Source organism: Cyanistes caeruleus, chromosome Z (assembly GCF_971803275.1).
Source record: "Cyanistes caeruleus chromosome Z, bCyaCae1.hap1.1, whole genome shotgun sequence".
In the NCBI taxonomy this organism is placed as follows: domain Eukaryota; kingdom Metazoa; phylum Chordata; class Aves; order Passeriformes; family Paridae; genus Cyanistes; species Cyanistes caeruleus.
Genome location: NC_141732.1, coordinates 53,275,296 through 53,300,544, shown reverse-complemented (window position 1 = coordinate 53,300,544; position 25,249 = coordinate 53,275,296). Strand labels below are relative to the sequence as shown.

The 25,249-nt window shown below is 38.1% G+C and overlaps 3 protein-coding genes across 16 annotated transcripts in view; 2 read left to right on the top strand and 1 right to left on the bottom strand.

The window, feature by feature from the left end:
* LOC111940687 (monocarboxylate transporter 13-like) overlaps positions 1–10,218 on the top strand; it is a 27,557-nt gene extending 17,339 nt beyond the window's left edge. For 3 of the 5 annotated variants that reach the window (XM_086867925.1, XM_086867923.1, XM_086867924.1), the window contains 2 exons: positions 656–1,462; positions 3,301–4,767. In XM_086867925.1, the coding sequence (XP_086724051.1) occupies positions 656–1,462; positions 3,301–3,506 (1,013 nt within the window). In that variant the 3' untranslated portion in view covers positions 3,507–4,767. Of the gene's footprint in view, positions 1–655; positions 1,463–3,300; positions 4,768–10,130 lie in introns of those variants that run through there. The other 2 variants (XM_086867926.1, XM_023943504.2) reach the window with 1 other exon arrangement.
* BRD10 (bromodomain containing 10) overlaps positions 1–25,249 on the bottom strand; it is a 79,320-nt gene that overhangs the window by 1,029 nt on the left and 53,042 nt on the right. For all 9 annotated transcript variants that reach the window (XR_015280357.1, XR_015280359.1, XR_015280360.1 and 6 more), the window contains one exon: positions 24,346–24,446. The gene's annotated coding sequence lies outside the window, so the exon portion shown is untranslated. The remainder of the gene's footprint in view (positions 1–24,345; positions 24,447–25,249) is intronic.
* MLANA (melan-A) lies at positions 10,131–25,249 on the top strand. 2 transcript variants are annotated; one of them, XM_086867955.1, is made up of 6 exons: positions 10,131–10,326; positions 11,146–11,235; positions 13,743–13,839; positions 15,861–15,962; positions 22,838–22,936; positions 24,358–25,249. In XM_086867955.1, the coding sequence occupies exons 2-5, from the start codon at positions 11,162–11,164 to the stop codon at positions 22,889–22,891; spliced, it is 327 nt and encodes a 108-aa protein (XP_086724081.1). In that variant the 5' UTR covers positions 10,131–10,326; positions 11,146–11,161; the 3' UTR covers positions 22,892–22,936; positions 24,358–25,249. The 2 variants fall into 2 exon arrangements, with proteins under 2 accessions (XP_086724081.1, XP_023799274.1); XM_023943506.2 differs by lacking the exons at positions 22,838–22,936; positions 24,358–25,249 and adding an exon at positions 16,918–17,062 and having other exon boundaries at positions 10,246–10,326.

Here is a 25,249-nt window from a genome sequence, read left to right as displayed (position 1 = left end):
TCCTGGAACAGGAAGCAAAACTAGCAGGGAATAAAATAAACCATTCTGAATTCCGCACTGGATGCCTGAGAAAATGTCTGGAATTTAAGCCCTTTGGCAGTCCTGGGCTGCCAAAGAGTCCAGGGAGCCATCAAAATAACTCTAAGTTAGAGCAAGTTTTAATTTTACTCTAAGCAGTCAAGCAAGAAAATGCAGAGCAAATAGAGGCAATACACCAGCTTCCTTCTTGTCCTGCCTCACAGTCTACCCTGAATACAGCTCAGCTTAACCTGCTGGTCTGACCTAGTACCAGCCTTCATGCAGACAGCAGAAGAACTGAGATCTGTCTAGCTTTAATCCCATGACCATGTGATTTCTCACGCACTGATGAAGCTGTGAAACCAACTTGTTTTTGCTTTTGTTTAAAGTAAAAATGTAATACTGCATATACTTCACGTTCTGCCTTTTTTCTTGAATACATACAGCTTACAGAATATAATGTCACTAATACACCCTCCTCCAGGGTAAGAGTGCTCATGCTTCTTCTAGGCAAAAATGCTTTCCTTCTAACACGTTTTAACTTTGCAAATGTAGAAGCACTGACTGCTTTAATTTCTGCCTTCACAAAATACCTCAATGGTGTCTAATCAGTGCAATTTCTATTGGTGTTTTTCAGGTCTTGGCATTTCTTTTTCGTGGACACCAGCCATTAGCATTGTTAGCCACTATTTCTCCAAGAAAAGGGCTTTGGCCAATGCTATTGCCAGTGCTGGAGAATGTGCCTTTGCATTTGTGTTTGGGCCATTTTTCCAGTGGTTGATTAGTCAATATGGATGGAAAGGTGCACTCTTGATCATAGGTGGCATCCAGCTGAATATTTGTGTTTGTGGAGTACTGATGCGACCCCTGGCAAGCAGCTGCCTCCTTGAGGCCAGCCATTATGGAACCGAAACACCACCTGGCAATGGTGCATCTGGGAGAGACAAAGAAGATAAGTCTCCCATCATGCACAAAACCTTAAACTGGATGCTTGTGAAGCGACCAGAATTTGTACTTTATGCCATTTTTGGTATATTAGCTGCTATGAGCTTTTTTGTTCCTCCGTTATTTTTAGTTCCACTTAGCTATAGCCTGGGAATAGACGAATCATGGACTGCATCCCTCCTATCCATTTTGGCTATGGTGGACTTTGGAGGCAGACTGCTGTGTGGCTGGTATGCCAACCTCCATGTTACCAAAACCATTCATTTGTTGGCGATGACGATTACATTGATCAGTACTTCCCTGATGCTGTTGCCACTGGCTAACAGTTACCTTTCCTTGGCAATATTCACTGGCTTCTACGGATTCTTCTTTGGTACAACAGTCGCCATTCACATTACAGTGCTGGCAGATGTTGTCGGCATGCCAGAATTTGACAGCGCTCTAGGGCTTTTCATGCTCATTCGAAGTACTGGAGGTTTTGTGGGGCCTCCTTTTGCAGGTAAGTTAAGACAACTCACTGCCAAATACAGTTTACAAGAAGAAAGGGGAATGGTAATCCAAACTGAAAAGATCTGGATCTGCACTCAAATTTCCCCCCTTTTTAGCTCTCGAGTATCTGAGCCAAGAAGTATATAAAAATAAATAGTCAGTTTAAATCTTCTTCAAAATACCTTGCTCTTTCTCTTCTGTGTGATTTTAGAGATACCTTTTCAACAAGAAAGGAGGGATGAAAGGCAGAGTCCAGGTGGTGGTCCTGCTTCCTGAATCCCACATAATGCCACTTGATGGCCTCCAACTATCTTGCTAAGAAAGTGTGCCTTTGGGACAAGCAGCAGACACACACTTTCAGACAAGAAACTGATATTTGAGACTAGTGATGTTGCACAAATGCTGGTATTGTTGGGAGGGTTTTTACAGAAGTTCAAATTGAACAGCCTGAAACATTAGGCTATGCAAACCTCAAGGAAATATTCAGAGAAATGCCTGCTGGTTTTAGACAGCATTTGAGCCAACTAGTATAATAAATAGGGAAGGCACCACATAAGAACAGTGGGAAGAGAGAGCAGACAATGAGACAGCACATGGATTTATGGGCTGGCCACAAGATATAGTAATCTTGAAAAAATGCAAGACAAATTAAATGCAAGCTGTGGAAACTTTAAAAAGTGATATAGCAAAAAAAAATTGAACAGTGTGACTTGTACAGTGCAGATTGGAGTCCTCATCCAAAGACTATTGTTCACGCACTACAAGTGACTTCTGTGGTAATGACATTGCTAATGGGTTGCAAATGAGTCAGACTGAATACGGGAACATTTTAATTCACTTTTGAAAATACAGGAACCAGGAAGATTTGTAGAGGGTTTGAGACAGAACAGTATCAAAAATGTGTTAAAAAGATCTGAATAAAATACAGTTCATAGTGGCTGGTCATTAGTACTGATTATCTGGGAATCAGTGCGGCCCCTTTTTGTATATTTAGTAAACTACAAAGAACGTATGGAAGAGCAGGGAATCCTAAGTGCCTCTCAAGCTCTCCTCTCCTCCTTTGAGCATAAAATCTAAAATATTTGAGTTCATGGTTCCTATGCCTAAGTAGGGCTACTCTTAATTTAGAATGTGGGCTAGGGAGTACCATAAACATGGACAATCTTCCCACAAGCAAGCAACCTTCATCAGCCCACAAAAGAATGTGTCATCATACCCATAGGGCAGCTGACACACTGCTGCAGTGCTACTACTGTACTAGAGATTTTTCAGTATTATACACAATGATACACAATAGCATTACGTATTTTGGTTGGCTTAAAGCTCCCTGAAAACCAAGGCCTTTTTGTTAACATCTGTGACTCTTTGCAAAATGATGAACCGGAAACCCGTAACACACCAGACAAATTCTTCAACTTTGCTTCCAGCAGATGAATCTCCTTTCCTTCTCTAAACTCACTCGTGCTGTAGTTATGGTCCAAATTACAGCAACTAGTGATAGCTACACCACACAACATAGAGCTACTCACATACACAGCTGCACGGTCTGTCTTTTTTGTCTGCCGGTACCCACATTGTCTGCCACACTTTAGGTTGGAAAGCACTTCAAACTGTATAATATATTGTTTCCCTAGCAATTCACATATAAAAAGCAATGAGATGTGAATTGTGTTTCAAACTGAATAGTGCTATAGTGGGGTGATTTCCATGTGCTCATGATGTAGAAGTCAGCAAGACAAATATGTAGCCAGCTCACTGCCTTTTTAGGACAATATATTCATACTGCTGAGCTAATTCACATTAGTCTGTTTTCTATCAATCACATTCCTGTCATTTGTTTCTCTCCAGGTCTGATTGTGGACATGGCTGGAGATTACAGAGCAAGCTTCTACATGGCAGGAGCCACTCTCATCCTATCAGCTGGATTTTTAATTATTTTAGATCTACTCCAACAGAGAAAAAAAAGAGGAAGCAAGATCAGAACTAAGCCAGAAAAGTCAACATTACCCTACCCTTCCCTCCATACCCTGAAACATCAAACCAGAAGGTATTGAGAGCACAATGTACTGGTGTGACTATATGAAACCTCTGACAGCATTTCAGGACATATGGAAGTAGAATTTTTTTGCCAAACTCACTATTTTTAGGATTTACAAAAGAATGTAAGTTTTGGGTAGGAATGTTTGAAACAAAGGAAGGAAGTAATTGATTTACATGCAAACTAGAGCAGTAACCATTACCATATTATTTTGATATTGAAGTTGCATTTTGACTGTGCAAATCTTCAGAGTCCCACAGGGACCAAAAAAAATACAGGAAAAAGAAAAACACTAAATAAACTAGGGAAACCATGGTCTAAATTAAATTGCAATGAAGCATATGTGCAGCAAATAGAAACTCTACCCCCAAATGCAAACTGCAGCTATCACTAAAAAAGAAGCATCTGCTCACAAATGTTTACTTGGGGAAGCAGTGCCCACTGTTTTCAGTAAACAAATTGGATTCCAAAGCACAAGTAAATGAATACACTTTTGAGCTAAAGGGTTTGCAGGTACTCTGCAGAGCAGTGCTGGAATAAGATAAATAAATAAACCTGGTAAAAGGTAAAAGTTACATGAGTAATAGAATATGGTAGAGCCAAATACAGTCCTAGAAGTAAAAAGCAGAATATACCCACACAAAATGGAAAAGGATTGATGAATATTAGAGGAAGACCTAAGGCTACAGTGGACTTCCAACTGAATAAGAATTCCAAATGGAACGCTGTATTAAGAATAGTGAATGTCTTTCTGTATTAAGGTAACATAGAGGAGATAACAAAAAGCTTTAACTGTAAGAAGAACATGAGGTGCAAAGAATTAAGTGGACTGTAAATGAAAATATTAAGAAAACAGTAAATGAAAAAAGTATAAGAAATAAAGTTTGCCTGGTTTAGAAGACAAAAATTTTTACAGGCCATGAGAACAGCCTTCAAATTCATAATAGGCTGAGATAAAGAAAATATAATTAATTCCTTTCCATATCAAGTCAACTGGTCATTAATATAATGTAAGTTAGAAAGGCAGTTATGTAACAGGGGAAAAGTTTCATTGTAGCCTGTTAGGATACAGTGCAGACTAAGAGGAGAATATGAAAAGATAGAGATAACAGAGAATAGGTAACACATGAGCAAGAATCCAAATATACTCTTCAGAGCAGTAGGATGGGCTAGATGACTTCCTGAGGTCCCCTTCAGTCCCACATTCCAATTACCTTAAGGCAAATACTTTGATTAAGTACTGTATTTATAAGAATAAAAAGGAGCCTGTATCCAAACAACAGTTTTTTTGTAATTCTACTCTATCAGGGGAAGACAGAATTTAAGGGAGAAAAGGCTGAATAACATTTAGAATGAAACACTGAAAGGAAAAAAACATAGCACTTTAAAGCCTTCAAGCTATTATGAATATCCTATCTGCCCTACTGATAAACTTCAGAAATTTTCACTATTGAAACACTTCCTCTGTGAAGCTGAGTTTACACAAATCTCTCATCTGAAATAATTACCTCGTTGTCTCATAAGAACAAGTATTTCAAAAGTTTAATTTAACTTAGAGGAAACAGCTGAACCATTAATAAATCAACCACCTGTGAGGGCTTGATTAAAGAACACATATTGGAAGGAACACACCTGGGTCTGCAAAGTGTTGTAATAAGGCTCTGAAATAACTGGCAAAATCCTTTTCAAACTTATCAGTTGAAAAATTTGGATTTTTCTAGGAGTATTATTCTTCAGTCTTCTGCAGTGTTCCACTACTTAAAGTAACTCTTCATTTTATAAAATGGAAGTGATATTCCTGGAGGTGGAAAGAATGGGAAAATGTTTAATAGATGCAGTTTCCACCTCTGGCATTCCGTTAAAATTCTATATTTTGTTTACAAGCCCTGTCACCAATTTATTTTGACATGTCCTGATGTTTGACATGGGCAGTAAAGAAGGCACTTAGTGCCATGCTGTGCTGGAAGAACAGGGCCACAATGAGTAGGTCAAGGGAAGTGATTGTTCCCCTCTGCTCCACTCTTGTGCATACAGTTTGGAGCACAGGAAAGAAGTCGACAAAGATGACTGAGATCAGAATAGGATCACTGAGAGGCTGCAGAACCAGGGCTGGTCCAGCCAGGGGAAGCAGCAGCTTTGGGAGCACCAAACAGCATCCATGGCACCAACAGGAGGAATAGAGGAGATGCAGCTGGGCTGTTCACAGCAGTGCATGGCATGAGGGTGAGGCAGCAGCAAAGCTGAAACCCAAAGCATTTAGGCTGAAGCCATGAGGACAGCCCAGCAGCCTGAATATGGTCCAGCATGATTGGGCTGATGACATCCTTGGGACTTTCATGGCCTGACTGGGTGAAGTCTTAAGCAGCCCAGTCTGAGTTCAGAACTGGCTCTGTTAGGGCTCAGGCTGGAGATTTCTCCTGGTTCCCACCAGACTGAACAAGATCTTGTGAGAAATGAAAAATCATACTTTTATTTTCTTTGCTAAAAACACTAAATAGCATTAGTCATGTGGACACTGTCATCTTGTTGCTATGTATCTGTTTAATGGCACAAAAGAAGTCAAATCATAGAATCATGGGATATACTGACTTGGAAAGGCTAAATCAGGATCATCAAAGTTCAACATCTGACCATCCCAAGAGTCACATCATATGCCTGAGAGTGTTGCCTGAATGCTTCTTGAACTCTTGTCAGGCTTGGTGCTCTAACCACTTCCCTGAGGAGCCTGTTCCCAGTTACCCTCCGGGCAATGAACTTTTTCGTGATAGCTAGCCTAAACGTCCCCTGACGTGATTTCAAGCCATATCCTCTGGTCCTGTCACTGGTCTCAGAGAAGAGATCAGTGTCTGCCCCTACTCTTCCCCTCATGAGGATGCTGAAGACCACAGTGAGATCTCCCCACAGTCTCCCATCGTCAGGGTGAACAGACCAAGTGGCCTCAGCCACTGCTCACGTGGCTTCCTCTCCAGACCCCCCATCATCCTCACTGCTTTCCATTGGGAAATAACTTTATATTTTTGTGACACCCAGAACTGTCCCCAGCACTGGAGGTGAGGCTGCCCCAGAGCAGAGCAGGACAATCCCCTCCCTTGCTGGGCTGATGCTGTGCCTGATGTCCCCAGGACAGAGGTGGCCCTCCTGGCTGCCAGGGCACTGCTGGCTCATGTTCAGCTTGCCACAAACCAGGACCCCCAGGTCCCTTCCTGAGGTACTGCCCTTCAGCCTCATTCTGTAGTCTACACACACATCCAGGGTTGTCTCATCTCAGGTCCAGAATCTGACACCTTCCCTTGTTAAACTTCATTTGTTTCACTTGCAATTTGTCGAGGTTGGCCTGCAGGGCCTCTCTGTCTTCATAGAAGTCAACAGCTTCAGCAAACTTAGTATTCGAGTCCTGCATCCAAGTCATTTATGAAGATTTTGAAGAGCACCAGCTCTAAGCTGGAGTCCTGTGGAACCCCAATAGTGACAGGTCACCAGTCCATTCACTGTAACCCTTTGGGCCTGATCCATCAGCCAGTTGCTCACCCATCACATGTTTATTCAGCGAGTGCTGGACGTTTCAGTCCCAATGATCTGGGAGCTGATCATTCTCATAGCCATGGTTCTCCAGCTCCAGGCAGTGGGGTCCCTTAAAACTGTTAGCAAATTACTGGTGGGAACAGGATTGTGAGGCTTTAGAAAGCACTGCCATTCTCTTGAATCCAGGTATGGCCTCCTGAAATTACATGCAAGGGAAGTAATAACCTCACCTTATACCACTCAACTGCATCCAAAATTTTTTCACCCATGGTTGATCATCCTGCATCTCATGAAGCAAGTCCCACAAATCTGAACAATCCCCTGGGCTCAGAACCTCCAGTTTACCACAGACAAAGTAGGAGCAAAGGAAAACTGCCAGAAAGTTGTTCAAACATTTTTGTTCAGAAAAACATGGTGGAGAAACAAAAAGCACCACTATAATCATGGCATCCTCTTGGCACAGTTTCTACAGGATTAAGATTACCATTCCTTCTTTACTGTAAGATGGAGCAGAGGGAGATGGGTCTGACAGCAAGGACCACAGTTTCATTGGGAAGTTACTTGAGGAGGAAACTTCTGTCATGAATCAGGCTTTCAGGATGAACATATTTATGGTGCTTGACAGTGTACAGGATATGTTGCTCCCTGGATGGGCCTGCAGTCAAAGTAGGAGCAAGTTGAGGAATATCTTCTTTTCAAAAACCTTCCAATACAGATTATAGTGGAACTCTTCAGCCTGGAAGCCAGACAATACCTCCTTCGAAGTAGGTCCCCAAACCATGGAGAGACAAGGATTGTCAGGACAAACTGAAAGGGATAGAACTCCTTATTTTCTCTTACTGTACTGTCTTACTGGTAATGTAAATTTAGCAGTGAAATACTTGTGAATTTCCACTGAATTTCCCATAAAACACAAAACTAAAATCTTTACTAAATCAGGTGTCAAGGTACTTGTGTTATTTTGCTCTGTGTGCTGTAGGAAGCCTCAAATGTCAGAGAAAAATAATTATCAATTAATTAAAGGAAGTAAATTAATAAAAATCCAAGGATCTTGTCCTAGAAAGATGGAAGCAATCTCAACAGCACAAAACCAACCAAGAGTGATTCTTTTCCAAAGGTCAGGCCTGTTATTACACCAGAAGCATTCACTTCCTACCTTTCACCAAGATTCATCAGAGTGTCCTGGATTTGCCACAGGTTTGGCTATCAGAAAAAAACCTGTGTTACTCAGGGGTTTCTCCAAAGCACTTCTCTTGCATCCTCTTGCCTTAAAAGTTGTCTTTGAAAAGGTAACACCTTTGCAATCCATGTCAATTTCAGTAACTTCACACTGATGGAGTTAGCAGCACTACATCAGAGAAATAAGATTTTGTAAAAAGTTTGAGAACAGAAACAGGATGTGGTGTTTCACCTCCTCATCCACCCAGCTCTTCAATAGCAGCATTCTGCATTTACATTCCAGATGGCACCACAGATCCATGACAAAGTTGTTATTTTTTTCCCTGTTATACTATTAACAAGAGATTCATTCAGAACACATAATATTCAAGCAGTTGATATTTTACCCTGCACATCACTTGAGGCAAGTAAGGGTCAGAGAGTGGTTTTGCTATACGAAGAAATCACATGAATTTTCTTTATTAGTGTTTTTATTCTCACAAGATCAAGCAGCATCCTTCAGTTATCATCCGCTTCCAGAAGTGAAGCTTTTCTTCAGGAAAACACATTATTTGATAAGGAACTTTACAAAATTTTCAGAGTGCACAAGGGCTGGCATGTTTCTTGGGAACTTGACTGTGATAGTGTACACTTATAGTATTGATATTTACACTGATATTTACATAAACTTCCCTGCAGCTCTCTCACCTTTGAAATTCCTATTGAGTCAATCTGGGTTAATTTGCCCAAATTAGCAAATTTATGCTCCTTACTCTTCATTCTTCCTGTACCCTTTATTTCCCCCTCTGCAAAAACTGTAATGGGTCTAGCAAAACCAGCTAGATCCTTCTGGCACTAATCACAGAATGACTGAGCTTGGGAGGCACCTCTGGAGTTCCTGTGGTCTAACCCCCTGCTGCAGCAGAGCCACTTGGAGCTGGCTGCCTGTGATTGTGTCCAGATGGCTTTTGAAAATCTCCAATGGGGAAGACTCAACAAACTCTCTGGGTAATCTGTGCCTGTGCCCAGTCACCCTCACAGAAAAAGAGGTTTCCTGATGTTCAGTGAGCACAGCTTGAGTTTCAGACTGTGCTCACTGCCTCTGGTCCAGTCACTAGACACTACCATGGAAAAATATATAAAGACAGGTCAGATTTTTACCATAATTAGGAAAAATACAGCAGCAGCCCTACACTAGCTAAAAAATATCAATGTTAATATTTTTCACCCCACTTCCTAATTAAACGAATGTTGGTCACTCACACTATCTGTTCTTCCCTCTTTTCTTTTGAGTCTATCAGTCATTTTCACCATATTTAGAGCCTAGCGCACCGCTTCAAAGAAAAGTGAAAACTTATTTAATCCTTTAAACTTAAAAAAATCTGTAGAGGGACAGAGAGGCTCAGATTAATGATTCATTAGGACAAATGACAAGCAGAACATGGGTCTTTTATCTCCTTGCTCTTCTGGCAGTAACGAGCTGCTGGTATAGCATAGCACCCAGACCTCTGAATCAATCACACACTGCCATTTCTTGGCTGACCTTGGAATGGAATTACTACAGTGTTAGCATAGGCAAGGGCCAGGCTTCATTAGTTCTACAGCCCATGGGACAGACCCTCTTTTTGTTGCAGTATTTGCTTCTCAGAATAGAATTAAACTGTATTTACCTTAATCTAAGACACTTCTGTCACATGGCAATGAGTTTTGGTCCACATATACTAGTTTGCAGATGTTAAAATGGTGAAAAAAGTGTGCATTTAAAAAGCTGTAGTAAGTACATGCAAAAATACCATTCCTCTGTAACAAAATAAGCAGCCTTAGACCATAACATGTTTGAATCTAGAAACAGTCTGTCCACTCTAGGAGCTTGTACTTATTGGGCAGGTAAAAAAGGGGCTGTCTCTCAGAGCACATGTAATTAACCAAGAAATAATAGATTTGTCTGCTGCTTTTTAAGAGGGCAGGATGCAGAAGAAAATGAGAAGTTGTCTCCGTGCCCCTTTCATGCTAATTAATGCATTCAGAAGCTGTACTGAAAGGAATTTAAACTCGTGATAGTCATAAGAGGACAGATCAAAGGAGAAAAAAACAGACTAAGTCAAAGAAAGCTGCATATGCCTTCAGTTAGCAGACAGAATACAGGTCTGAAGGAGGTAAGATTTATATTTTCTTGTTTTACACAAAATTTTCAGTTTTGCTTAAAAATTTTGCTTTAGAAGAGGCTTGACTATCTCTAAGTGAACTCAAGATGCTTTCTTTCCTTGGCTAGAATTTTCTTCAGTAAAGTCATTGTGTTTTATAATTTACCTGTATAGGATAGGTAGATTAGATGGATACTATCAAGTAGGAGCTGTTGTTGTGCTCTTCATATTATGGAAACATGATTACATGTAGATTTCTTCTTCAGTATATTGGGTTGAGTAGATTTTTAACTGTTCAGACAGCTATTATCACCTTAAGACTGGAAATAAATATTGTAATATAAATTCCCTATACATTCGAGTTTCTATTGTCAGCAGACATAAATCAGTATTCCTAACTGAAATTCAACAGATCTCTGAGAGTCTCCAGTGGCAGAAAACCTGTCCCCTGAGTGTTTACAGAAAATAACTGAATAGAAAAACAACTTTTGTGAAAACTCAATTGTTTTTCTTGTCGAGGTAAATTGTCTTTTTTTCGATATTCTAGATTTTGCTTCAGAAGTCTGCCATTACTTGATACCTAAACAGATCAAATTCTGCAAACTCTATTACACTCAGTGGAAAAAACCTTGATGTCAGCGGTGATACCAATATGTAGACTATAGTTATGGTTTTGAGCTTTTTCTTAAATTGGGATAGTTGTGTGTGTATATGGATCTACTTGATTCTTAAGATACCAGCTTACCCTGCCTCTCTAAAATGCTCCTGTTAAAACAAAGAACCTTATGCTTTAAAGGTTTATCACACTGGCACACTGTTTTTACCCTGTAGGTTTGAGCCTCACAAAATGCCCAGAAGATATAACCACATGGATGGCAACCATTTCAGAGGGAAAGGACACAACTATTTTGCAGCAGAAGAGTAAGCATAAATCAAAACCTATGTTAGTATGTAAGCTGATGAAGGAATTTGCATTGAAAGAAAAACAGAAAATTGTTTCAAAAAAGGTCACCATTGTATATAGATAGAGTGCCTTTTGACTGTCTTATAGTTCTAATGTTTGTCACAGTGCAATCTTAGAGAGCCCTCAATATTAAGAAAAATCAGAATTGCAGAATTCAAGAATCTAGAGTTAAATCATATGATCACAAGTCATTAGCCTTTACCAGGTTTATTTAGAGGCTTATTTAGAATTCACTTTTGAGCCTGTTGCAAGGTGATCTGTATACTAAATCTCTAGATTCCCAGACCTCTCTTAGGAATCTCAAAGGGACATTGTTCTTTGAATGAAAGAAAGGGGGAAAACCCCCAGAAAAATGGTTAAAAAAAACCAAAATACATCAGTGCCATACAAATGTGACTCCTAATTGTTTCTGGCAACTATTTTTTATCTTTGAATTACAATAAAATATGTTTGGTCTGGGATTATTAGAGACACCAGCCAACTGGTGATGTTTTATCACATAACTAATTCCAGTGTGCTTGGGATATCTGTATGTGAATTGTGCTGCTGGTGCTGGCTTCCTGGGCCCCAAACTTAATGACTTATTGCAAACACTCATACTACAAGATAGTTGCTCCTCCATCAGCTCTGGAAAAAGAATTAACAAAAGGGAAAGCTCCCTAATAGGCCATCCAAAGCAGTTCAGTTTTTCAAAAAAAAGAAAACAAACAAACAAACCCAAAAAAACCTGGCTAGTCATGTTTCAGCACTTGAAACTAAGCATGCTTACCTCTAACTGCTGTGAGTTCTAGTGGTTGAAAATGTAAGTAGTTTTTCTAGATATGCAAAAGTGACACTATCCTTCCCCTACCAGAAGTATTCTAGGTATAAGCCCAGATTCCTAGCAGCACAACTTCAGCTGTAACTGGAATTGCAAGAAATTGTATACACACATTCCATACCAGCCTCTGAGTAGTAAGGGAAGTAATTAAATGGCAAATGTGCAGTCAGAAGTACCAGCTCTAGAAATGACACACATTCTGGGGGTATACAGGCTAATGGACAGCTTAAACAACACAACATATGACATGCAGAAAGTCTAAAAATGTAGAGAGGGTACCAGTTGCCTGGAGAAGTAGTCCCTCCAAGTTTCAATTGCGCTGGCAAGAGTAGCAAAACCAGCGGAGCAATCTCACAACTTGCATCAGAAACTGAGTGCTGGGAGCTCTGTTCTTGGGTTAAGAACACAATCTGACCCGCTGACCACACAGAGTCTTCAAGGGGCAGGAGACTTAAAAGATCCACATACTTGGGAAAAAGAAAATCCCTTTGTCTCCAAGGGGTTTCATGCTTCAAATAGCACACAGGAAGTTCAGACAAAAAGGCAGCCAGTTCTGTCACACAAATCTGTTCGCATCTCCTTTCAGGCTTTTTAGTTCACAAGGAAATACTCCTTCATGAGACTTGGGGTCAGTGAAAATGACAGCAAATAGATATAAAAGCTCTCTGATAAGTCACATATGCCACAACTCAGTCCCACTGGAAAAGCTTGGGGTAATTCCTAGGCAACTAGGCATAAGATATACAGAAGTGTGTTAGAGTGTTCATCCTGATTCACAGAGTAATTTTTTCCACCATGCTCTTTCATCTTTAATCATTCCACATATTCTTCTGTTCCTGAACAGGTAAAGAACAAATAAAAGAATGAATTTGATATGTCTCAACAGGGAGGATATTGACACTAAAGGAAGGGGTTTTGTGATCAGGAAATTTGAAATTACTCTGTCAGCTTGCTTTTTGACATGGAGTGGAACTGTGCTGCTTCTGCCAAGTCCTCAGTGAGCAGCAGGAAGGATGTTTTACAGCACAGTTTGCAAAGCATACTTTCCCTAAAACAACACAGTGACACCAATACTGTGCCTAGTATGTCATGCAAGAACTAAATCTTTATGGAGCTCTTTATGAATAACTCAAAGTTTCTTAGGCATGTTTTAAGGTTGTAATGTGTTTTATATGCATCAAAAGACCCTTCCATCATTAGAAGTTGTTGCAATATGATGCAATTAGGATACATTTTAAGTACTTGCTACCTAGAGAAATTTAGCAAATAAACATGAGGTGCATCATTGACGATGCCGCATTTAATTTATTTCACATTCACTTGCAGTATCACAATGCTGTGATTTGCTAGATTTACAGACAGGTAAACAGGTGTTTTTGGAATCAGTAGTCACTGGTAGATAATTATTTTCAAAGAAATACATCTTAAATATGTTTCAGAATTTGATAGAGAAATTAGCTAACAACTAAATCTAAATAAACTTGCTGAAGTTATTGATACTTTGCCTATTCTCTATGGTAAATTCTGCTCCATACCTTCCTCTGCTAAAAGGACAATGACACAAAGTTTTGATCTAACCATTCTTGCTCCCAGGAGGATGCATCTGGTTGTGGTGCAAATTATTTTGTTTTGTTTTCCCAACAGAGCTCTGGGTATTGGACTTTTCATTTTGGTGCTGGCAATTTTACTTGCCTTTGGCTGCTGGTATTACAAAAGACGTAGTGGCTACAGAAGTCTGCGGGTAAGTGTGGCAGCTCATTTTCTCTCATGCTATTATATTGACAACATATTACCTTGGTTTGCATTATATTAATACAGAGAAAACCATCAAATCTATAGAGGATGTCATTATCTCAGGCAGTATCTACACTGACGTGTCACAGACAAAACCACACAATATGAAACACTACCTGATTAAAAAGAACTTGCAAGTCAGACAAAGGGGTAAGAGGAATCCAAAGCAAAGGGACATGAAACCAGTTGCCCAACTTTGCACAACACATCAGTAAAAAAAGTTAAATTTCTATTTATATTTACACAAAATATAGAAACATTCTGTGTCCTTTCATTTAAATAAAAGTAATATATTCACTGTTCATCAGATTTACCCCTAAATAAGGTTAGATATGATTAGAGTAAATCAAGGAAGCAGAGAAGGAAAATAACTGACAAGTAGGTAAATATGGGTGATGTGTGCTTCATCCATATAAAATTTGACTTACAGTTTTAGGATTTACAAAAAGAATTGGGATGGGTTTGAGATTTGTTTTCTAAAGACTACTTTAAAAATACTTCCATTTGTATCTTCTTCAAAAATATTTTTTAAAAAGGTACAGTCCTTCTCATAACATCTGTTGTTGAAGTCCCAAAGCTTTATTTTTGAAGTTTTGCTCCCTCTCCTATGAAAGGGAGGTATTTTTAATTCTTTAAAGTGAAAGCTTGTTATGGTTTAACCCCAGACAGCAATTAATCACTATGTAGACACTTGCTTACTTCCCACTGCCACCCTAACGTGGAGGAGAATTGGAAAGAAAAGGTGAACTTCATGGGTTGAGATAAGAACAAATGAATAATTGAAACAAAATATAATAATCTACTACTACTAATCATAATAATGAAAAGGAGAGAAGGAGAGGAGTAAAACCCCAAAGGATCAAGTGATTGATAATACAGTATCTCACCACCCCAACTGATATTAATCTCATTCCTGAGCAGCAATCAGCCCTTCCCAAATCCATTCTTTATATACTGAGCCTGATGTTCTCTGGTGTGGAATATTCCTTTGGCTAGTCCAGGTCAGGTGTCCCAGCCATGAGCCCTCCCAGTTTCAAGTGCACCCATTCTGTGGCAGAACATGAGCCACTTGACTTAGAGCAAGAGCTACTGAACGAAAAACAAATCATCATTGTGTTATCAGCATTAGCCTCATAATGAATCCAAAACAAAACACTGTACCAGCTGTTTAAAATAAAATTAACTCTACTCCAGCTGAAACCAGGACAAAGGTTTATCCAAACATACGTTTTACATTATCATTTTGTTATCCTAATATTTTAAGAAGATATAAGTAACTATTTGGGACTGAAAAACCCAGCAAAGCTCTCATGTAAGTCAGCAAGTCTACTTTCTTGCTGTTTCTGGTAACTCTGTCCTATCCAGTTATCTATCCAATACACATATCACCTGGCAGAATACCTAAAACATGAACTTTCTTAGTAAAATGTTTCAAAAATGAAGGTAATTCTAAAAAAAACCCTTCACAAATCAAACCAAATGCCTTCTTTGTATATCCTGGCAAAAAGCATAATCTGTTTTTTAACTACTTCTAATCACAGATTGCTACTTTCTGGTTTTGAAGATCGTATTTTTCTTAGGCTATTTTTGCTAGGGGAGAACTGGTACAGAATGTGTACAAAAGAAATGTTGACAAAATGGAAAACAAAAAGGTTGGGGATTAAGGAAAGAAATGGGTGGCATAAAAAAGAGGAGGCATTCAGATACATGAGATGTCAGTTTCTGCATCAGTCTGGGACCTAAAAAATGTGATACTTATTTTTCCGGCAATCTAATTGGATTACACAGGAGAGAGAGCATATGTCTCAGCAGACACAGCAAAAAGTGTTAGCTAAGGTATCTTCCTTACTTGCATTGTGTTTATTCCCAGATTCTAATACATTCTGTATATGTGTTGTCAATTTGGCTCCAACTTAACAGTCTCTTCTTCCTTTCACCTTCTCTATATTTCTTTATGATCCGTCACAGAGCAAAGGCTCTAGTATGAGCACAATACGAAATGTGGTAGGTGAGGGAGAAATACTGGACTGCAAAATGGCTCTGCAGGACTACAGAGATTTTAATTCTGTGGTAAGTTGAAATCAAGATCTCACATAAAACTGAGTAAGACATGGTGAGATTATACTGTTAAACAAGCACTTGATGATTTCTCCCTTGGTGTATTCTTTCATACCTGGAGTCTTCAGTACCTCAATATCAACTTAAAAAGTAGTATTTAGAAAAATTAGTACTGTAACTTTTTTTTTTTTTTTAATTAAATCTACTATTTAGAATGCTTATTTTAAAAGTGACTGTCTGCAATCTACATTTATTCTTAAATTGTAATTGTTTTGCATTCTATTAGAATGATGCAACACCTGAATGCTGAAATATACTGAAAAAGCCCAAACATCTCCCTAATTGATTTTCTGCCATTCTGACAAACAAATGGATTGTGTCTGGTATACTATAATCTGACAAGCATTATCAGGGAACGTTATAAAACTTCAGTGTGTTAGCTCTTCTAATCATTATGGAAAGATGAACATTCAAACTTTCAATTTTCAAAAAGGTAAATTAAGTGATAAGTATATATAAATGGGTGTGTTTAAATTGCTTTAGAATCGAGAAGAAGCTAACTTTGAACAATTTTAAATAAGCTACTCAAATTTTTACCACTAGAAATAAGACAACACGCCTGCATCAAGACTCTTAAAGAAAAGCTTCAGTATTTGTCTGAATTATCAATCTAAAAACACCCCATATATATAAGAAAAATATTCCTGCCTTTATAACACCAAAAATTCTCTCTTTGGATGAACAGTAGCAATAAAGTGAATCTGACACGAAACTAGAAAACATACTACCAAAAAAGTAACCTTATAAAATAGACACAATGAAGGAGCTCAGCTTCTTTAAGTCATAGAACTCTATCTAATATGGTGGTAAATAGCTTGCTCTGTGCTCAATATAATTTTCTTGTCATTTTTCTTGTAACTCAATTGGAATTTTTTTTGATCTTTCACACCCATTTTCCTTACCATAGGTACCTGATGCTCCACCAGCTTATGACAAAATTGCTGCAGATCCATCACCACCACCTTATTCACCATGACAACATGAAATTTGAAAACTTAAGCATACTGATTCCATATTTTCATGCTCACTCTTTATTTCCTGTATACGCTTAACTTTCTTAAAGCTAAAATCTTACAAAAGAAAACACATCTGCACTAGCAGTGGCTGAAAAGTGTTCCCGCTTAATTTACAGAAGTGGTCATTGAAATGCCTTAATAAACTGAATGCGCTTTTGTTTTAAGCTTTTCACTTCTTGCAGTCAGATTAATTCATTATGGTCTGGTCATCTTGAATCCTTCATAGGTCTACATAGATGCATAATCACACACTATTCAGTATCAATCACAGTAAAAAGTGATGGCACCTTTGTTTTCATCTTCTTCATTTAGTTTCCCTTTCTTTAAAAAATAATACCCCCCAAAACCAAACCAAAACAACAAACAAAAATAAACACACCAAAAAAAAAAAAACACAGCAAAACCCCCTCCAACTATTCCTTAGAATGTAATGTAAAAGAATCTGTCACAAAATGAACCATTTGACTACATGACTCCTTACAGACTGTTTTCCTCACCAGCAGTTTCAAAATTAACTTCCAAAAAGTGACTATGTTTCACAACACACTTTTACCTTACATCACTTGTTTATGTAACTATAATGAATTAAGTCCTTATAAAACACAATTGGTCTAAGCAATCTAGGAGTTTCTGCTTGCAGTCCGTAATATTTCATACAGTGAATGGATACAATGACATTGCCTTCCATTTCCTTGTGGCAGTTAGAGAGAGCAAAAGAACTTTGCAAATATGAAGATTTACAAGTAATTTCTTTCTAATATGATGAAACTATGTAGGAAAATGCATGAAAACCATGTTTCTTACATATTACCAAAGACAACAGACTCCTAGATGTTAATTTTCCAAGCTCGCGAGAACACTAGTGGTAATAAAAAATGAAGAATTTTGATATGCATTAATTGGCTACATACATTTGATAGTTAGTGTTTACTCAGCCTTTTTGTTACTCCTTGCTTGCCAGATTACTACTTAAGATTATGTGCAGATCAATACATTTATGCACAAGGCTTGATATCTCACAGCAGAAGGCAGCTAAAATGGTGCAACATTCACTAAAACCAAAAGTAGTTACAGAAGAGAACTCATCTCATAAAGCAATTATTAACTGCTATTAGTAAAGAATTTAGTTCCTTGTCATCAAATACACAAATACAAGCATCACGTTTTCAAAAAAAGTTTTCAACACAAGGCACAGTTATTTACCTTACATATGTATCAACATATATGGAGTTTAAGACAGTTTTTTGAAACTTTTTTTTGTAATAAAAATGTTTGAATAGATTAGTAAAATTGTTGGAAGTTAATAAGTATCAGTAATTGCTGTGAAATGTTACAATCCATCCATATGTTTTTATAAATTTAGTTCATCTATTTATTTAAAAACTTAGAGATGTATTTTAACCTAAAAAGCTGTCTTAACTGTGTCATTTCCAATATCCACCCTGACAGGAAAAAAAATATCTGGAATTGTTTAGCAACAGAAAGAAGAATACACAGAACATAAAAAATGCTATCTTATAGCTAGTAAGCACTAGAGATGTAGAACACAATGGCTGACTAATTTTCTTGCGGGACTGGTAAAAGCTAAAGCTTGGGGCTGATATCTTTAGCAACTCAGTACTCTGCATTTCTTTGCTCTGGGGCAGAGCAAAGGCTCTTAAAAATCCCTTCAAAAGACTATGTAGTGCTACAGCGGAATAGAAGTGAAATATGCAGACATATTTCCTTATGTCTGAGAAAAAAATCAATTAAAAAAATTAATAGATATTATTTACTATGAAGAAGAAGTGCTTAGAGTTCAAAAAGCTTTACTTGATTACACACATTTTTAGTAATGTTAATTGTGTAGAATTAAATATATTACCAGATGTTGCAAAAGCTCATGAGGAAGTTAACACTGATGAAGTAGAAATATAAATTTCTTTGTGGAACCTTGTAAAACTCCTCAGCAGCCAGAACTGGAACAATTCAACTTTCAGCTGAACTTATAGATACTTGAAGGATAGATAAGCCCTCTTGGAAACCTATCCTTAGTTTTCAGAAAGTCCTCTCCTTTTTTCTACTGGTGAAAGCAGTATTTTTGCTTTATAGACATAGTTAAGACAGTGGTCTCAGATTAAAGTGCATTAAAATAAAAGCCTGAAATACAGCTTCACAAAGCACTCAAACAGTTGTAAACTTCATCACTCATTCTTAATGCCATTCTAATTCCGTTTTTCAAATCTGGCTCTATATCCAGTGATGGCACATGGCAGAGCCTGACTGCTGACACATTAAAAAAAAACACTGATACAAGATCAGACCTTGAAAACAAGAGATCTGTAATTGCCAAAGATGCATGATGCAAGAACTGGTACTTTTGTATTACACTCAATAACACCGCAGTTTACAAAATACTAGTTAAAACATTCAAGGACATCTGTTCCTTTAAAAAGAAAAGCACTGAAATTTTTTAACTACCATACATGGAGAGCATGGTACAGGGTGTTCAACCTTCCTGGAAAGTCTTTCAGATTAGACAGTTGTATCGCCCTAGAATGGTAACTGGTCACCAAAATTTAGATTCATAATTTCTTTAATTTGGTCATGTATGTAATAGAGACCATGCAAAAGTCAAAGACCTTCTGCTTCTCTGGTTTTTACCCTCTTTGCAATCAGCCTGCTATTAGATGCTTTCTATTACAACTATAATTTTGAACAAACGTGATGTTTGCTTCATTTTCTTCCATCAAAAAAGCTAATGAAAAAATTCACAGGCAATTTGAGTTTTCCTCCAGGATACTGAAGAAGAGGTGGCTGGTCATAGCTGGAGAATAAAGCTCTGCTTGCTTCTTATCTGCACTATCAGAGCAGCGGACGCACTGCTATTAATTCTTATCTGTACAATAGGACCTTAGGAACTTCTCCATAGCTATGCATAAAACCCTTCTGTAGATGCAAGAAATACTTCAAGAACAGAACCCTTGCTAATATAGCATGTTTTGGTCAGATTATAAATTAGAATGGCAATAGCAGTTACACTGTCTATGTTTGGATTTCTGGTATGATCCTGTCGGATCATCTACTTTCTAATGCAGTTACAAGCCCTAACGTAGCCTTGAAAGCTATTGAGCAAAGGTAAAATGCAGCAGGTCCTGATGAGTTCAATCTTCCTGGCATACTCCACCATGTAGCAAAACAGTCTCTTGAGCCAAGAGCCAAAGGGTATAGTCTACCCATGTCAGACAGTCATCATAAAAGAGAGTACCACAAACTCTTCATAGGAAGCACTTGCTTTTTTAGCGTCTCACTAGTCTATTGTAAATAATTGGCATTTGCAGCTGGTTGCTAGGAGAATCCAGTGATACTCACCTCAGCAATGTCCTTTGGCTTAACTCCTGCTGCAGCTGGGGATGTATGTATATTATCTTGGCCCTAACAACTGTATTAGTATTAGTCATATTGATTGTAATTTTTCAATGAAATACTTTGATTCGTGTTTTTGTCTAATACTGGTAGCATACCCATTACTCTGTTGGTGTTCTCTCACATGATGTGAGTACATTTTTCTGCCTTTAAAAGCAAACTTCTTTTTACATCTTATGTAAAGGAAAAGGTTAATGAGCTTCTTTGTCTTTGGAGAAGTAGCATTTATGCACTTGTACATTTCTGTTGACTGCATATTAAATTGTGCAACAAGGTTGAAAGGTTGTTGTGTGTTCATGCCATTTAATTAAACATATTTTACTGCCCATTAGAGCTGAAAAGTGCTTGAAAATTTCCAATGTTGTCTTTTGGTCACATATCTGCACTGAACTTTAAATGCAGTAATAAAGGTAAACTAGCAGCAATATAAAGTTTGAAAAGCTATCTACAGGTATTATCTACACATCCCATATAAGCTGCCAGCTAAAATCCAGCACTTGTGCACTTTTTGGAATTGACCCTCTATGTTTTGCATCCTTAGAGAACCTCAAATTTTTACTTTACTTCCTTTAAGCAAAAAGTCCTTGGCTCAATGGCAGCAGCCTTAGATTTCTAAAGAAAAGAATGAATTATTCCTTCCCTTGCTGCCAAAATGTAGTTCTTCTAGATTCTACTCTGGTACCAATACAAAAGACTACATTTTTAGGGGTAGTGGTGTTCCTAACTGCCATGTGCTCACAGCAATATGAAGAAGAAAGGCTCATCCATCTCATCCTCACCCACCATGAGCCATCTCTCAAATTCCACTGAATCACATCCCTCACACTGGAACAGGTTGTCCAGAGAGGTTGTGGAGTCTCCCTCACTGGAAATAGTCAAGAACCATTCTGGAGCAATGTGTATGTGCTCTGGGATGATCCTGCTTGAGCAGGGATATTGGACCAGGTGACCTGGCTGTGGTTCCTTCCAACCTGACCCATTCTCTGCTTCTGTGATTCTATGACATACATTCATCAAAAAAAGAACCAGAGACTACTGGCCCAAATTTAATTAGAGTAAAAAAGGCAGAATGTATAATCTATTGTTGAAACAGTATTGACATTAAATGTCACAAATACTATTGACATTAAATGTCACAGTTATTGCCTTGTTTCCCCAGAAGGCTCTTCACATGGGATAGCTGCAAACTTCACTCTTGGTAGATTCCCATGGGTGAAAATCTGAACAATGCTTAATTGGCACATGTACCTTCACATTTCCAAACCATTTTAGTATAGCCTCAATTAGATGTTTGGACCACATGCTTTATTTGCTCCTTTACTGAGAGATACATCACATGAGTTCAAATCAGTACAAAACAAAGAGTGATGGCCTAATATAAATACTACAGTCTGTCAATACTAATTCTGTAAAGTCTTTTCAACTTCACTAGCTTCCATCTCTGGATGGGAAAAACAGAATTCTCTGCTGCATGTTTGCAATGTTCTCTGCATTCACAGAAAAGCAGACTTCCTTGTTCACAGTTCTTTTATCATCTTGTAGCTATAAGGGGACAGATCTGACTTACTTTTGTTGAAAATAATTTTCTTAAGAAAAATATGCTGTCTTCCAAGTTCTATCAATTTGTCCTTTCACACTCACCTTGGCAAAAGTAATTTACTTCTATTTTTCCACAGCGCCATGTAAACCTCACTGCTCCTGACATTCTGGAGCAAAAGAGTGGCCCTTTTTTTAGACACAGTTCAGTACTAGATTTGAGTCTGCAGTTGTTTGCAGGAGGAATTTTGTCATCTGGATGCCATAAAAAAGAAAAGCCTTAGAACTGCTTCAGAATTTGCATTAAAACAAAAAAAATCATATGGCAAGTGTGAATATTCCGACATAAATATGCTGTAGAGAAATCCTTGCAAGGATTAAAAGGGGTCAGATGTCTATCTTCCTATAAATTACTCCTATTTCTCTATCTCCAGGAAACTCAACCTGAACATTTTAGGTATCAACACAGATTTAAAAAACTTGTCTTTCTTACATTCATAATTCCAAGGATATGCAGCCCACATGATCTTTACTTCCTGGATTTTTTTCCCCAGCAACAATTTCAGTCAACTCCTCATTCAAACCTTCTGCTGTTTAACAGGATTCATGTACCTCTCCTATCACTTCTTATACTGGAGAAGAAGTTTTATGCTTTTATATTACTGGTTTTTCTGCTCTGTGTCACTGAATTACTGCTCATGTTTTTCCAGTACCTGATTCTTTGGCTGCAAAATCTGCTATTTCATGTCACAGATAAGCTCAGGCTGAGTTCACACAATCCTCCTGGAATTAATGTTATACTGTAGGCTGTGTATACATACTGGGAAAATTAACTCATACTGGATCTGTTTCATAATTCTTTCCACTAAGCATTCTCTACTGGCCACTATAGTGAGTGAAATGTCCAGTCCAAGGTACAGCTAATACAAGGACAGGACTGCTGCACCAGCCACATCACTTGCATTTCGTGTAAGTAAGAAATTTAATTTCAGACATGGGCTCTCTTTTAAAAAAAGTATTGGTTTTCCATTAATTTCTTAGGCCTTGGAGGAGGCAAATACTACAGACAGGCCTCTCCCACTTTTTGTTCTTCTATGATCATATTACAAAAAGCACACTACTGGCAAGAACAATATTTTGAAAGCATAACATGTAGTTGAGCTGTAGAATACTGTCCAGACAAGCCTCAAACAAATTATTGTAATTTTAGTATTGGTGTGTTGCTAGTATGAATCGTCAATGTTTTTTAAAAATAGACACAAGCAATTCCTCCTTCCTAGTATCTAGAATTGATTATGATACTAAAAATACCTGCTTTTTATATTGTGTAAATGGAATCCATCATGATATTACTCTTCCATTGTGTAATAGGGAAGACACCCTGTGGCTACATAGTAATTCCAGTCACTAATTCATCTGTGTTATTCAATTTCACTGGTGCATGTTATATAAAAAAAGAATGAGCAATGATTCTACAAATAAAAGCAGGTTACAAGGACAGGTCTCAGTGTATATGCTGGCACCAGATGGCAACAACAGAAGAATCTGACTTTATACTTGTTTATTCATTCTCGTGTATTTATACTTGAGATGGAATCAATATGAACAACTAAATAAATGAGTCTATTGTCTTGTTTTTATGACATGGGCACTGACAAGCAAAGTTCTAAAGCCTGAAGACAATCACACAAACCACAGCTGTTTCTTTACCATCTTGCTTGCTGTGGAGTGCCCCCGCCCTAGGAGGCGGGGATTCTACCTAGACAGACAGCACCAGGTGAGGGGCATGGCTTAAAGAAGATTCCCATCAACCCATAGACCCTATGGGGCGTGCCCCTGCAAGCCCGGGAAAAGACACTCCACCCCATTTTGGCAGATAAGGAATAGCCCCAGAATGTTCTTTGTTTCCTGTACCCTCATTGGTTTAAATTCTACTGCAGTGTCCCCATCTTAGTTCTTCCCATTGGTTGTCCTCCTTGACCCAGCCCTTTGCAGTCTACTGCTCCTCTCACTATTGGACCCTGATCGCAAACTCTACCCATACCCTGGCAGATAAAACCTTTAACTCTAGCCTTGTTCTTGTCTGGTCCCTGGTTTAATAAAAGATCCTGGGTTTTGCTAAACCAAGACCATTCTGTGGTCGTCCTTTCCTGTTGGTCATTAGTGGTTGGCTGGGGTCCGAGACTCCAGGGCCCAGGGGAGTTGTTGTGCCCCTCACCGTAAGCAGAACACAACAGCTCCCCTTTGCTATTTAATTTTTATAAATTCTGTTTGTCAATGCTGCTCAGATTCTTTAAAACAATTGCATTTTCCAAATATTTCCTTGATTGTAAAAAGTGGTAATAGGGGAAGATAAAGCAGTAATCTAGGTGTCTAACCTTTAATTACAGATGGGATGCTGGAAGGAGTCGGGAGACCAAGAATTCTATTCCCAGTTCTTCCACATTGGTATGAGAACTCCAAACTTCATTGTCTTCATCTGCAAAAGGTGGGAAATCACATTTATGCACATTTTAATAGACCTGCATAAAAACATCATTTCAAGAAATACTCTAAGCAATTAATTACATTTTCTTTGCATTACTTTTACATACCATTTTCATTTAATGTGTTTAGTTCAGCTGAGATTGTAATAAAAGACGCAGTAAGAACACCGACTTTCTGAAGAACTTCTGAACCAGTCACATGACCAAACAATGAACTACCCTGGTTTCCGAGTTTACTCAAGACATTCAGGTGTGATCACTGATTGGACAATTCCATATTTTGAGAAAACAAGAAAATTCACCAAAATTTCTCAAGATTCTAAAGTTTGCTTTTATGCCACTGTAGTTTCAAGGAAAAATTTTTAAAATAACTTTGCTCTGTGTCACATTCACAAAGTGGCTTCTTCAACAACTAAAAAATCTTTATCTGGATGCCAATCTGTATAAAATGACAATATACAGACTTGTATCCTATACACAAAACCAATGAGATTTAAAAAGCATCATTTTGAAAATCATTACAGCAGTTTGTCATTTGACATCTTCAAGAGACATAAACCAAGCAGAAAAAGGAACAGAGATTGCCAGACTTGCAGTGGTTTCAATAACCTGGTTTAAAGACCATGTCTTTACAACTACAATATTCTGCAAGTGGTATGGATTTATGGGATGAATTGCCTTGTCACCGATGTGAAGTTGGGTTGCAATTAATATTTCTATTAAAAAGCTACTACAAGGCTAAATGATAGTCAGAAACCAACCCACAAACATTGAAATAATTATTCTGAAAGAAAAA